Source organism: Hippocampus comes, unplaced genomic scaffold (assembly GCF_001891065.2).
Source record: "Hippocampus comes isolate QL1 unplaced genomic scaffold, H_comes_QL1_v1.1 scaffold275, whole genome shotgun sequence".
Lineage (NCBI taxonomy): Eukaryota > Metazoa > Chordata > Actinopteri > Syngnathiformes > Syngnathidae > Hippocampus > Hippocampus comes.
In genome coordinates, this window is record NW_017804971.1 from 850,085 (window position 1) to 865,219 (window position 15,135).

The 15,135-nt window shown below is 41.2% G+C and overlaps 1 protein-coding gene across 3 annotated transcripts in view; it reads right to left on the reverse strand.

Annotated features, from left to right (window-relative positions):
- Positions 1-1,677: 1,677 nt before the first annotated feature.
- smyd3 (SET and MYND domain containing 3) overlaps positions 1,678-15,135 on the reverse strand; it is a 52,616-nt gene continuing 39,158 nt past the window's right edge. For all 3 annotated transcript variants that reach the window (XM_019891013.1, XM_019891024.1, XM_019891005.1), the window contains exons 6-12: positions 11,752-11,819; positions 7,898-8,000; positions 7,676-7,786; positions 5,842-5,929; positions 5,548-5,722; positions 2,085-2,193; positions 1,678-1,851 (exon numbers count right to left, since the gene is read on the reverse strand). In XM_019891013.1, coding sequence (XP_019746572.1) covers positions 1,753-1,851; positions 2,085-2,193; positions 5,548-5,722; positions 5,842-5,929; positions 7,676-7,786; positions 7,898-8,000; positions 11,752-11,819 — 753 coding nt within the window. In that variant the 3' untranslated portion in view covers positions 1,678-1,752. The remainder of the gene's footprint in view (positions 1,852-2,084; positions 2,194-5,547; positions 5,723-5,841; positions 5,930-7,675; positions 7,787-7,897; positions 8,001-11,751; positions 11,820-15,135) is intronic.

The window sequence follows — 15,135 nt, forward strand, 5'->3', positions numbered from 1 at the left end:
ACCAAGGGAGGATATGAATGTAATTTGAAGTGTTGTTGGCGAGTGAAAGAAGGATGGTGACAGGCAGTGATCGTAATGACAGTAAATCTGATTTAATGGTCTGTGACAATTGATGGGAGAAAGAGTAACTGAAGGAAACAACAAGCATTGAAAAGAGACAAGGAGGTCGATGTTGTAGTGAGATGTTTGTTTTGCATGGCTGTTTTTAGGATCAGCATTTCATACGAACTACCCCAAGTGTTATACTATTAAAGTACGGTGAAAGATTTCTTCATTCAATAGATTTAAAAAAAGACAACTGCAGGTGTCCACAGATCCTGAACAAGCCTTGAGGGCTTTAATTATCGAAAGTGACACTTAATCCTTCAAGCAGGTGTTCAGGGTTTTAAGATGCCGCATTGCTGTACAATTCAATCCTGTCATGCCATCCGATGAAAATACACTGTCAACATTTTTTTTGGGGGGGGGGGGGTTGTAGGTATAATGTACTCTTACGTGATCCTCATTCGGAAATGATGTTTCCTGCAAGCACCAATAACTGTAAAAATATTTCTACTGTATTATTTTATATATTACAATGACCGCAAAATGTCTTCAAATATTGAGCTCATATTAGCCACTCCTAGTAGTACCATTTAGTAAAGGAGAGTTCTTTAATTTGATTGAAATTACTTTTACCCATTTTTTTCCATCTGAGTTCCATAAACCAGACACTTTAGAAGGCGCGCTTGATTTTCTATTTGTTGAATTCTTCATCTGAACTGAGTACGACGACATTCAACATTTCTAAATGGGAGTTTATTGGGACAACTCTGTGCTTTATATTTGAGGATACTGTTGGTGCAAAAATAAATAAATAACAAGATGAGCAACTATGGTAAAGTGCCAGTTATTCACAGTTGGCCAATTGACTGGTCTTTTCCAAATACTGTAGATAGTGAAAAGTGTCCGAAAAGCAAAACCTTTATGTGTAAAAGCAAACAATGCCTCCGTAATCCTCCCATAACCCATAAACACACTTTACCCTCCCAGAGGAAATGTTGTCATCCTTTTTACAAAGAGGCAACCATGCAACCATGTGTGTGTGTGTGTGTGTGTGTGTGTAAGAGAGAGAGAGAGAGAGAGAGAGAGAGAGAGAGAGAGAGAGAAGCATTACTACATTCCATCGCAGTCACTCTTCATCTTTAACACACAGTGACAGAATAACCCACAATAACAGGGATTACCACAGGAAGTGTGTGTGATGGATATGTGGCGAGGGGAGGATGGATGTTTTGAGAGGCTGCCCTTGCTATAAACACACACGCAGACACAGACACACGCGCCGGACGGACTCACCACAATGGAATCTAGAGATTACAAACGAGACAAGAATCTCACACGCAAACTGTATATTTGTGGTCAGGTCTTTCAAAAACATGACAGCTCATGACATCGCCTGCTGTTAACTCTTTCATGAGCAAATAATGATACCCGAGATCAAGATTTTTGTTCTTAAATGTTTTTATTAGTCTTTAGGCATGGAGAAAAAAAAATAAGTGCAGTGGATGCCAATGCCCATCAGGGTCCATTGTAGTGGTTGATGCACAACTGTGACACGAAGAGTAATAAATATGAGAGACACAAAATGTGAATAGCTGTCCACGCGAGTAACCGCTGTCCCTGAAAGGGTTAATAAAAAAAAAAAAAAGGGGGGGGGGGACAAAACGTATTACAGCCGACTTGAATGCTACATTATATAATCAAGTTTAATTATTGATCCATCTCAAAGCGACACTCTTCCATCTTGACCAACAAATCAGCCACCAAGGGGTGATCAATACCATGGGTGATCTTGAGGATTTCGAAAGCCTGGTGGACAGATCAGTCAACACTCTGTCAGTCTTATTCAAAATAAACTCAGTGAATGCACTACTCACGAAAAGATCGGGATAGTCAGCTTTTGGGCGAAATGTTGCGAAAACGTGCTACACACCTTCACAGGTGAATTTTTTTTTCCTGATTTTTTTTTTTAATGCAACGTCCAACTGTGACTAAAGTATGAGAATAAATACGGTCAAAATCTACAGTTGTCACATACAGACCTGTTTGAAGGTGTTCAGAGCATCTTGAATGCGCTCCAAATAATGCTGCAGCTTGGCAACTCTCATCAGCTGGACTCCATGGACGGGATGGGGATCGGGGTAGTACCGTCTTCAGAACAAGAAGAGAGAATTGGCTTCATGTACATTAAAACAAGATGAGGTCTTTATTTTGTTCAAGTAGACAATGCAGGTGGCATCCATCCATTTAATGCTTCTCCTCATTTCCCCTCAATCTTGAGGCAACATCATGCCGCGGGGCTTCAGGAGCCTCCAGGAGACCCAAGAATATCATAAATGTTGAAGCGTCTGTAAATGTTGAAGGGAGGAAATAATTTTCATTTGCTCTCAGGCTATTTCACTCCAGATTGGTTAATAATTTTGAGGAAAGATAAAAAACACAGCGTGGGACTGACCGTTAGTCTTGATTTCAGAAAAAAAAATATTACATTGGCTGTATTTTGGGGTTTCACGTTGACAGCAATGACGTACACAAACAAATACAAAAAAACAAAACAAAAAGAAATATCCACTGTATGCAGTCATAGTCCAAATCAACTTGTGTAAACATCACTTTTGGATTTATTTCCAAACACTGTGCAGCGACACACAAGAATTTGGACCCACATGCTCTTCGCATTCATTTTCGACACGTGAACGATAGCAGGCGAGACTTTGGTTGCTTGCTTGGAAAGGAAAATTCATTTGTTTCATGGTGTCAAACTCGGACCTGATCAGTTTTGTTGACACCAGCGCAAACGCAGCAATAAATGAATGACGAAGATGGGGGAACTTGTATTCCATCACAATAAACACACATGAATGCAGGAAGATATTTTTTGGGGAGCTCCGCCTCAATTTCATGACTCTTTGTCCTTGTCTTTAATCTTCGTCATGTTTCCTCCTATTATCACACTCTCTCTCCTGGCATCCTTCTCCTTTTTATTTGCGTAGTTCGTTCCGGGGATTAAAGTGGGTGACACTCTCCGCTCTCCCCTCTCCTACAATCTTCCCTCGTAAGCCTTCCCCCTTCCGTTTCCTCCACTGTGCCCCTGACCCGCCACTGTCTTGATTATCTATGCCGCTCCATCGTTCCAGATGAAGTCGAGTGAGACTACAAACCCTCTCTCGGGTCGGATCAATGGCCGCTACTGCGGCGTGGATTCAGTGTGGCGGCTGGAATTGGGAGTTGTTTCGTTCTGAAGAATATCAGGAGGAACAATAACACTGCGCACGCAAGCGAAGTGGATATAGGAAGAGTTCTTTTTTTTTAGGTCAAGAGAAGCCCCTTGGCAATAATGTGTCAGGTCATGGGCACCGAGAGAAGGTTGTCTGTTACACAATATTGAGTTTGTAGGTGTTATTGAATTATGTGGATGGAGGTGCCACTCTGGTATTGTATTTGTAAAAACACAGGAGTTGACGATTATGGAACTATGCGGATATATCGCCACCACAAAATTTCCAATCATCTTTTATACTGCACCAGTTTACTGCACGCGGACTCCACACAGAATTCATCCGAGGAGCTGTGCTTATAACTCAGCGGGTGCTGCCGTTTTGGTTAGCAACAGGGTTCAAATTAACTCGGGTGTTAACACTGTGTGTGAAACACACCCTACATATTTATTTATTTATTTATTTTTACACCTGATGAAACTATGAATGAAAACGAGAGGAATCTTTTTGAGGAAATGGTATATTTGTTTTCAATGAATGGCGTCCCAACGACCGTATTTTCCGCACTGTAAGGCACAGCTAAAAGCATTCGATTTTCTCAAGAGCCGACAGTGCGGCCTACAATCAAACGCACTTTATAGATGGATCTGATTTCTTGAACGTACTATTTTAAATGTTCTGTAAAGTGTTTTGTTACAGCTGCAGCGGTTGTGAACGCTCTATGTAAATAAAGCTGTATTGTATTCCGTTTAGTGTAGCTCCATCTAGTGGATGCATAGCGCAACCACTAATGTAGCTTCTATTCAATGCGCCTCCTAATGCGATGCGCCCTAAATATGAAAACAGTTCAAAAATAGGCCATTCATTGAAGCGCCTTATACATGGAAGTGCCTTATAGTGCGGAAAATACGGTCATCATCCATAAACACCATCACTATGCTCCCAAACATTTCTTCCAGATTACTAAGAACTTTCATCTGAATCATTTGCTTGTGGACTAAAGCTGCGCTCTCTAGTGACTTGTTTTTATGGTCTAATTGAATAATGTCAGAGTAAATGCACTATATTAAATGCTCTAATATAATTGAAAGTTCCAACAGTGTTTTGTATTATTTTCACGAACAGGCCAAATGTTTTTCCCTTCAAGGCTAACAAGCTGCTAATTGTAGCGCCAAGCAAATTGCGAACTGCTCTCTTTCCCTGTGAGGAAATTCAAAGACTGAATCAGTGTTCGTGCTGAATGAATAATAAGTTACAGTACATATTTAATTAGCGAGGCGGCAAGTCAAGCGGCCATGTCAAGCAAATAAACACACATGCGCAAGCAACTCCAATTATGTTTCATCTTTGTAGGCACACACTGTCAGTGATTACAATTATTTCATTAAGGTGCCCCCCTCCCTGCCCCCCCTCGATTCTGCCTTCATTTTCCTCCTCAAAGAGAAAATAAGTTCCTACGCAAGGCAGCTCGTTAGAAGGCCACAGCTCTGGGCTACGAGAACGAGAAGAGGGCACAGAGGAGACGTTAACACTTGTGGAAAGAGGCGCGCCTTTCCAGGGAAATCCAGCGGAAAATATAATTCACAGCAAGCTGTTTGTGAGAGGAAAGCAAGGATTATTTTACTGAATGCAAATGCAGGGGGAGAGATTAGTTATAGTCTGCCTAATTGTGTTTTGTATTCTGGCCAAAGCTATAATGAATGCATCTTTAATTTAAATGAGCAACGCCAATATATTAACGCTTGCAAAAGTCCAAAAGGAATACATTTGCATGATATTCGCTTCTGCCATTGCTACACTCGCAATGTTTTCACAATAATGGCTTCCAAGTTTAAAATAATAGAAAATGTGGGCAAAATATTTGATGCTATGTCGAATATGGACACGGGGCTCCTTGTCAATAGCAGGAATTCATTTGCATTGTGGAGATATTCTGTTGCATGACTGCCTACGAATCCTAAAATGAGAATGGAGGAAAGGAATACGGAATGAGGGAAGGGCGGAAAATGGAGAGACTCCTGCAGCAACTGCAGCAAGTCAATTATAAAGACTCCCTTTTTCAGTGATTTGCCATTGTTGTTATTCAGAAATCTCTTTCTTCTGACTTCTTTTCCATGGCTTCATGGCTAGGGGTACTAAAGGTTTTTTTTTTTGTTCTGTTTTGTTTTTTTTTTTGTTTTTTTGGAAAACCATTGGTGTGGATGAACGTTTTTTGTCGTTTGGGACAGGGGTGCCAAAAAAGTAAAATCTCATAACACATCCGTAAACATTGCGCAAACACACACACCTGTAAATTGGAAGAGTCCTCTCCCCATGTGTTGTGGCTTCCTCCCAATGACCGAGGTGAACGGCAGCATCCAGAGCCATATCGGTCAGTCGGAGCTTGTACAGGTTTTCATCGGGCACATCAGAACCCTCAGCTGACAACAGACGAGCGCAACTCTCTCGAAGCGTTTGCCACTCTGCAGAGTTATTTGAGAAAACATCTATTCACTGGATTGCGTGTGACATGCTTGGTTTGAAGAGAAGCCTTGTCGAAAAGGAACTGTCAGTCAATCAATATTGTGGCAATGAAGGATACCTGAGGCTGCCTGCAATTCTTCTAATTTTGGTAAAGCCTCCATCAGCTTCTGCCATGTTGCCTGCTCACCAGACTCCATGATTGTGTCCTGGAAAGGGGAGGAGACAAAAATTCTAGCAGGACGGGTTTTCGTAGAGTGGACCAAACATGGAAAAAATTGAGTAAAAACATGAACTGTAAGCCGAGATACTCAATTATTCTCTTTTTGTTGTGTGTTATCTAGTTAAATAATAAGTGAGCTGTGGAACTTGTCAAAAGAATATGTAAATGGGGACATACTACTCTTGATATAACTGGCCATGAATGACCGCAGACTGTTAATTAATCCTCAAGGAAGCACACATATCTGCAGCCAATGTCCCAAACGCCACCCCGATATTTCCCTTTCAACACAAACAATGGTGGAGCCGCAAGGACGTCAAAGGTCGCTTTCACTCGTCTGCAACCTTGAAAAGCCCGCACCAATATCATAAAACTGCAAAAAGCTATTTTACAAGCACCACGGCTTACTGTATTTGATGCGGCAGACACAGACACGCACAAAAGCACCGAGAGCATAAAAACACAAGGTTTGATGTCAACTCTGGGTCACAACCCAGCAGCCTGCCGTCATCATCACAAGATTAAAGAGAGCGGCGGAACGACAAAAAAAGCCGTTACGGACTGTTGCAGGCAGAACAAAGGCGGATTAAATAAAGTCAAAGATTGAGGGTGCACATGCGCAAATGAAAGATACTTCAAAGTGCATGCATGTTGCATGACAGTACAATAGTAAAAAAAAGAAAATAAAAATCAAAGTCAGGGTAAGAGTGACAGACATAACTTGTGTAAAAGGAGATGGCGAGATGCGGTAATAAAAGCATGGACCGGATTAAGACAGATGAAAAAGAAAATTGCAGGTGAAGGATTTTTCTTTTTTTTTTTTTTTTTTTTCCAGGATGCAGTCAGTCAGAAGAAGGGGGCAGATGGCGAGCGAGTGTGGCCAGTAAAGAGTGACAGAGAGGAAGCAAGCAGGAGACACCATAAAATGACAGGGTGTTCTGCTCTGATACACTTGGGTAAGAGTAACATAGCAAGTGTGTGTAGTTTTTTTTTTTTTCCGATATCAAACATATCCAAGATGGTTGAATGTTTTGGCCTGAATTCAAAGAAGGCTATCGAGCGCAACCACAACGCCGCTCATTGGCAGTATCATGCGTTGGGGCTTTCGAGCCAGTTCAAAATAACAAGCAGTGATGGCACACCGGGGCTTCTACTGAAAATGAAAAGAAAGGCAAAGAAAAGGCTACTAGAACATTTGAATTTTACTTCGGGTTGTCAGAAGTACAGTGATACCTCGCTATTTCGCGGTTCGTTTATCGTGGCTTCAGTGCATCGTGGATTTTTTCAAACATATTCATAATTTTTTTTTTCATATACATGGAGTACAGTACTGTATATGTTGCTCTATGTGACTCGCTGTTGTTTTGCTGACTTTCGCAGCTTCTCGTGGACCGTTTGCGGACTTAAAAAAAAAATTATCGTTTTTTAATATGTTAATTGGTCGCTACTTTGCGGATTTTCGTTTATCGCGGGTGGTTTTGGTCCCCATTAACCGCGATAAACGAGGGATTACTGTACATCAAATGGAAAAGGATGCCTGAATGTGTCAAAAAACATCTGCAAAACAATGATGCGTGTATAAATGGGCATTTCCTGGCATGGTGAACTGTTGTCAAAGAATTCTCAGACAAGACAATCGACTCTTACACTGGGGGAAAAAAAAATGACGGTTACCACAGTGGACAAATTATCATGTTATCAATATTGGTGCATTAAAGGGTTCAAGTCTTACTGTGTCTTGGGAGTCGCATTTCTGGCAGCGGCATGTGAAATGGTACTGGTCCTCCAGCTGTTTCTGACGTTCTTCCGTCAATGACAGAGTCTCTATGTAGCTAATTGTTAGCTAAGCGCAGAAAAACAAAACAAAAATTTGATTGAAGGTCAATGGGATTTTTCATTGCAGAGCTCAGAGTGCGTATCTGTTTTTGTGTTCTCGCACATACAGTAGTCGTACCTCCTCTGTAGGTTTGATATCTCGAACAGCTCTCAGGTGGAGCTTTGTTCCTTCAAACACCATCACACAATTTGGCCTGCAGTCATGGTTTAGAAGCGATAAACTGGAATGACATGGGGACGGGCGAGGAGGAAGTGCCACGGGGTGGGAGGGGGAGGGGGGGGGAGCAAAGAGTGAGGAGAGATGGTTTGAGAGGGGAGGTGAGTGATTATAAATCATGTAGGCGTTGATAGTAACCAGCAGAACACTGACGGCGGGCCAAAACCTTCTATTGGGCTAAAACTATACGATTGGTCAGTCAACACGTGTGGGTGCTATTTTTTATCTATCTATCTATCTATCTATCTATCTATCTATCTATCTATCTATCTATCTATCTATCTATCTATCTATCTATCTATCTATCTATTTATTTATTTATTTATTTATTTATTTATTTATTTTTTACAAATTATTTACCAATCTTAAGTGCTTGCTCTCTTTGGCGATGCAATGTTAAAAGTCAAACAAAGATGGCGCTTCTGAAAAGTGATGATTATGGAGGGACGAGGATTCAACTTGATGCCAGCGAAAAGCGTCTTTTTCCAATCGCTGCTACCACTGACTTCCCTTCCGTGCATGGAGACGAAACCCGGGCTTGATCATATTTGGATACAAATCAGATATGAACCAAATATGCACCTTCAGGATAAAAACAGAATGATTGTATCAATATTTTTGTTTGTTTTCCAATATACGTTTTGAGCAGGAATCACTCAGTATATAGCATGAAAGGGAGCGGATGGTGGCAGTGGGTAACTGAATGTACCGGTGACAGTCAGAGTGTGTCGAGTGTAACGTTAAATCCATTTATTGGGTGTATAAATGTCCAGTATAAAGGAAAGTCTCAATAAAAGTGGAGGGACCTTTAATGTCGGCTATTTATTTCCACTTCTGTGACAAGCTGCTCTTGTTTTACTTGCCATTTTACCCTGCGTGCGGTCATGATGTCACTAAATTTACTACGCTGGAGAAGATTGCGAGCAACAGCTCATTTAGACAATGTTAACTAAAGTAAAGATGGACTTGTTTTAATTTTTTCTACTATAAACAAATGAAATTGTTGATTTTTATTTTTTTTAGCCATTCATGTGTTGGGTGTGTTCACTTCTTGGTCCGTGATTCTGATTGATGGCACAAGGCTGAAGGCTCAAATGAGCCATGAAGTCAATCAACAAGTTGATGGAATGCACACAAACACACATTTGGGATCAGATGAGCGCTACACTTCTAACATAGCGAATGTCACTCTTTATTTTTCAGTCTGTCTATTAGAACTCACGACAAGCTCACACAACCAAGCCGTGAGACGCGTACTCCATTTCTGTCAAAACAAAAGCTTATTTCCCACATGCATATTCACATTTCAAAACAGTGTCAACATAAAACCACACTTGATTGACTGCCTGAGGAGTTTATACACTTTATGCTGTCAGTGAACGTTGATTATTTGTTTCAATTATTAAAGGGACGAGTGGAACAAATATTACGCACATATTTTACAGGCAAAAATTCTACATATTTAATGAAATGATATCGAGGTAAAATCCTGCCACGTGAGGCGGAGCCTCGATTAAATGATGATCTTCACGTCATCTGAACTTACACCCAACAGTCACTTTATTAGGTACGGCGGCACCAATTAATGACACCAATAGAGGGGGCCTGTATCAAAAATTCTGCCTTTACAAAGAGAAAAATGTTCAATTGTGACTGGGACTGAGCGGTCGTCACGGTACCTCTACGATGCACATCCAGGTGTGATCCAAATAACCAATGAAAATGAAGAATTCATTGCTGGGGCATGGCATTCCAACCGAAAAAAACTCACCCACATACACAGATTGAAAGCACTCATTGAAAGAGCATTTGATCTTGTAACATGCCTGAAAATAGAAAAAAAAGAAAAAAAAAAGACCTTTGTGATCCCTCGATTACTGTCCTCATTATTTTATTGCTTGCGTGCATGTGTGAGAGCGTGCGCGTTTGAGCGTGTCTTTGTCAAGCCATCTGCGAGCCGCTGGCTTTGTTCGACAACGTACAATACCGACGGTCCAGGTTGAATATCAACTAGGAGTGAAGGCCTCCCCACAATGCTTTTATCTCATTAAGAGGCTAACCATTAGCATATTAATTAGATGAATGAACTCACGTTAGCAAGGTCTGAAACTAATTGTTGACGGATAGCGAAACATTCCAAAGGCTTCCTAAGGTATATTCTTTTTGAAGAGTTAGTTGAGTAGTATGTAGTATACAGCAGCATGCTAAATGCGCTAAATCCTGTTGATCAGAGCTTTTGCGTTTAACCAAACGTTAAACATTCTTTTTATGATATTCAACCACATCTGGAAAACAAACAGTTCCAGACCTTCACAGAGCACCGAATTTGAGTTTGTCTGCCCATTTAATGGCAGGCCCTAGCCTCTTGGATAAAGTAAGATGGGACTGTACTGTGTATTTTTTTATTGTGGACGGGAGGGGAATGTGAGTGCTTCCTGGAGTGAAGAATTGGATGGAAGGTTAATTAGTTAGCGCGCTGTTTTTTTTTGGGGGGCGGGGGGGGGGGTTAAGAGAACAATGTAATCAGTTATAGTCTAGTATAGATAACTCTAGCTTTACACTCTCGGCCACGGCAGGACAATCTCTTAAGACCAATTTAAGGGATAGCATTTAACCACCTTGATCAGTATTCTTGTTTAAAAGTGAACACTCGATGCGTTGGGCGGGGTGGCTAAGTGGCTATTCGAGGTTTTGGTTCAAATAAAACATCGCTGAAGAGACGTACACATTACAGACTGAACTACTGTATAGACACCGCAATAGCCTTACTTTCAAACACTCAAGGCTTGCTTGGACAAAGCAATTGCTGCTTATTAGTATCAACTGTTCAAACTGATTTTAGACAAGAAAAAAACCAAAACAAAACAGAACAGTCAACATGACAGAAACTCCCATTTCTAAGGTGGCGAAAAAGAGTTGGGGAAAAAAAAGCTAATAGCATTGGAAGATCTGAAGAAGAGTTTTGGGGGAAGGGGAGGAAAGGAAAAATGAACAGAGACGCACTCATGTAATCCTTCTTTCCTTGGTGAAACCACGGTTGCTAGGCAACGCAAAATATGAATAGGCAGGGGACCATCCCGAGAACGGGCCATCTTTAATGGACAACACATACACACACTGACACACACGGTTTGGCTGAGCTGTGGTAAAGCCACTGTGACCATCTGACATCTCAACACTGGCCAGATAAACTGGCTGGGATACCTGCAGTGTGTGCGGGCGCGCGCGTCTGTGTGTAGCGGCACTAACAACGTGCAACAGAGGGCCAATTCCCGGTTTATTCATCCTCGTCTTGATATTGGGATTACAGTATGCCGCGCCTATCTGCGTGTCGAGTCACAGCAGTTGGAGACAAACCTTCAGCGGCTCACCATGCGTCCCCCCCTTTGCCAAACACTCCACACAATCTGTCAAATCTGAGTTTTCAACTTTTCTCCTCAAAACAAAAGAGGAAGGGAAAAAAAAACACATCAAATCCTCACTTCTGTGCACTTCAAAGGACTGTCAAGAAAACTGCGAGATTGGGTCGAGCGGGTGCCTCCGCCAGCGAGTGGGTAAAAGAAACGCGGGGTTGGTTTGGTTTCGGGTGATTTGGCTGCCAACTTTAGAGTTGCATCTGAAGTTGACGCTAATGTATTTTGTGCGGGATGTGAAAGTGAGCGCGAGAAGAAAATTAGGAGTTATATTGGAGATGAAGCTATTTAGTTGTGCGTATAAACACAAGGCCATTTGTGCGTTGTGTGTGCGTGTGTTACCTGGGATACAGCCCAACTCCAATCTCTTGCAGCTCCCCGTCACTTATAGTGAAACAATTACATGTCACCTGGAGCACAAAAACAGGTTGAAAAGGGAAGATAAACAGAGGAAATTAGTTGAATTGCTTTAGGGGACAAAAAAAATGCTTTTGATCGTATGTTTTGATCATTTTTACTTTGGCACCTCCAAACCTTTGATTGGATTTGACTTGGCAACTGGATTAAAGCTCTAATACGTCTGGCAAAATGTTATATGGAGATCAAGAACTCTGAAGACTTAGGTTGGCATTTATCCAATTTCAAGGAAATCACTTGAGGAAAACACGAAATATACCATCATCAGTGTCACAATTTACGATGAAAATGATCATTCAGTCAGACTCTATAGATCATTAACAGAAAAATTGGGAAATACTGTAATGGGGGTTTTCCAGAATCATAATAAAACAAAATTAACATGAGTTAAGATTGAAAACTCTGGATGCCCCTCACGACACAACCCTCCCAACAGGTAATTCGGCCTTGGCATAAGGACACTTGATCAAAATAATAAAATAGAAATTGTTGAAATGTTAAGCAGCATTGGATCGTAAATGCTCCGAGCCCAAGAGGTGGATTGATTCAAGTGGGCACGAAGTCTATTCCAGAGGAGGGCCAGCTATTTCAGGTTGTTTTATCAAGCCGTGAAGTGTACTTGCATATTCTGCTTCCAACCACAATCGTAAAGGTATTCTTCATTTCGTAGTTCTGATAATCAATCAAAACTAAAAACTGACTAGGATGATCTTGATATAGCGAAGACACTTCAAAAACTATCCAGTTTAGTTCTTCACATTTTTTTTTTTATATTGAGATATTGGAAACCATTTGTCGCAGCTGATCCATTAAAAAAAAAAAGCCCTCAGTATTAATAAAATCACTTGCAAGCCTACAGTGGGGGTTTGTAAGAATTGACATCAGTAGAGATGATCGTCTATGAGGCGTCTGGTGGGTGGGGAGCTCTTCTCGATCCATATTAACTTAATACATTAAAGTTTCTCACAATGAAATAAAAGCATCCCCAAGAAAACAATAAAGTGGGCATTCATCGACGCAGGTTTTCATTGCGCATTTGTGCGCTTGATTGAATTTGAGTTGCTGTTGAGAAAAGACACCGTTACAGAGTCCCTTCGCCATCAAAGCATCGAGTCCGGAGGGTTTTTTTTTTCTTCCAAAGTGTGCGCTTTAAATCTCAGTGCTGCGCATCAGCTCATTGCATCGACTCTCCATCGTTGTGTCCGCCACACGTAACGTACCGGAAGGCGCTCTTTATATTAGGTGAAGCGATGATGGATTTGAGATCGAGGAACAAGGACAGATGAGTAACGGAGTGAAGGGTGTGGTGAGCAGCCTGTGGAGTGGAAAATAGGGGGAAAAAAAAAAAAAAAAAAAACACCCTGCCTCGAAAATGTCACGCACCGAGGGGGAAGAAAACACTAAATGTCATATTTCCTTATGCGTTTGATACATTTTTGACCTCACTCAGCAGGTTGTGAAAACTGTCACAGTCGACAATTTTCAAAGCAGTAATGGCAGACCTTTGAAGTTACTGAGAGTTTGAATCGTACTACGGTGGAACATCATGGCAGCCAAGTGCCTGCTGAGGGCCCATAATTCAGAAATTAAACTCTCGCCAAACCGCCGTTCAGTGAGCTACTTTGGAATTTTGTAGTTTCTTGGGGGTGTTAAGAGACAGAGAACGTAAGAAGGAAAGAACAATATACACTGGAAGTTGTATGAATTAAATGAAACCTAAATGGAATCTTAAAAAGGGTTTGTCCTTCAATATTTTGTGTACCCTATTTTCCGCACTATAAGGCACACCTCAAAGCATTCTATTTTCTCAAAAGTCGACAGTGCGCCCTATAATCCGATGCGCCTTATATATTTGGACTTACAGTCTCTTTATATTCCACATTGGGTTGTTACCCCGGTAGTGTTCTGATGTCATCTAGTGGTGATTATTAGCAGGAACCAATTGTAACCTAAAAGGGTTCTGCCCGACACTAATTGCATGCGCAATCGCCAACACACACTCCAACAGGCAACTACCTTGCGAGCCCTGCGCAGCCATTATGAAACAAAGATAATACCAAAAGCATCGTGAACTACTGACCAAACGAAGGAAGAAGACAAGCAAGACTTCGAAGGATACTTAGCCCCTTGTGGATGTGAGCCCACGACGTTTGTGTGCCTTTTTGTTGACTCAATTGTCTTCAGAGTTTTTGTCTTACATTTATTGTTTTGTAATGCCATTTGTATTTAGGTTTCATGTCCGTGTTTGTGACCAGCTCTCATGGCTTTGTTGGTTGTGACGGCTCTATATAAATAAAGTTGTATTGTATTGTATTCCCTTTAGCATAGCACCATCAAGTGGACGCATAGCGCAACCGCAGCCACTATTGCAGCTTCTATTCTATGCGCCTTATGATGCAGTGCGCCCGATAGATGAAAACAGTTTTAAAATAGGTCATTCATTGAAGGTGCGCCTTATAATCCGAAGCGCCTTATAAGTGCAGAAAATACGGTACTTTTAGCTCCTGTGAGTAAAGTATCCATCACTGCAATCCATAGGATGGTTTAGCTTGCTTTCTCCGATCAGATGTATTGTGAAAACGTATTCACTCAGTGGTAACAGAGAGGATCAAAATCATGTTGTTGATGTTTTGGAGCCGTATACGAGTGTCGCACTTCTAAGCAGCTGGACGTGGGTTTGGGGGTGATGAAAAGTAATACGAGAGTCGTCTCATATCGGAGCCGCTTTGCTTGCTTCTATCATGTCGGTTCAAAGAACTCGCGAGTGGATGGATTAGGTCTTTAATGGGACTGGAACTGGGAAGCAGACCTACTTCCTGTCAATCTGACAAACACTATAAAGGCCATTAGATATAATCAGCAGTTGTGTGTGGGTGTGTGAGTCCTCGAATAATGCTCTGATAAAGTATTTATGATTTAATCGTTGCTTTCTCTTTTCTCCAAAGAAAACCAAACATACTCTATCAACAACAAAACAGATCATCATCAAGTCATCCTCCTTGTATGCCGTTATAAGCAACAACAAAGCATTTAAAAAGCATTTTTTAAAATAGTAATTGTCTTGAATGGCTTGTTCTGTCTCCGCTCTCTGTTATGTTGATTTCCTGTCACTCTAATTGGGCCACAGTTCCAAAATAAGCACATTCAAAGTATTTTTTTTTCCTGTCTCTATAAATAACTCAATTCTGCTTTTCTTTCTTGAAATAGCTTTAGTTCTCACTGTAACATATTAAGGACAACAACTCTTATCACTTTGGCTGCATATTTAAACGAGTGAGACTTAATAGTATTATTACTTGAACCTGGGCC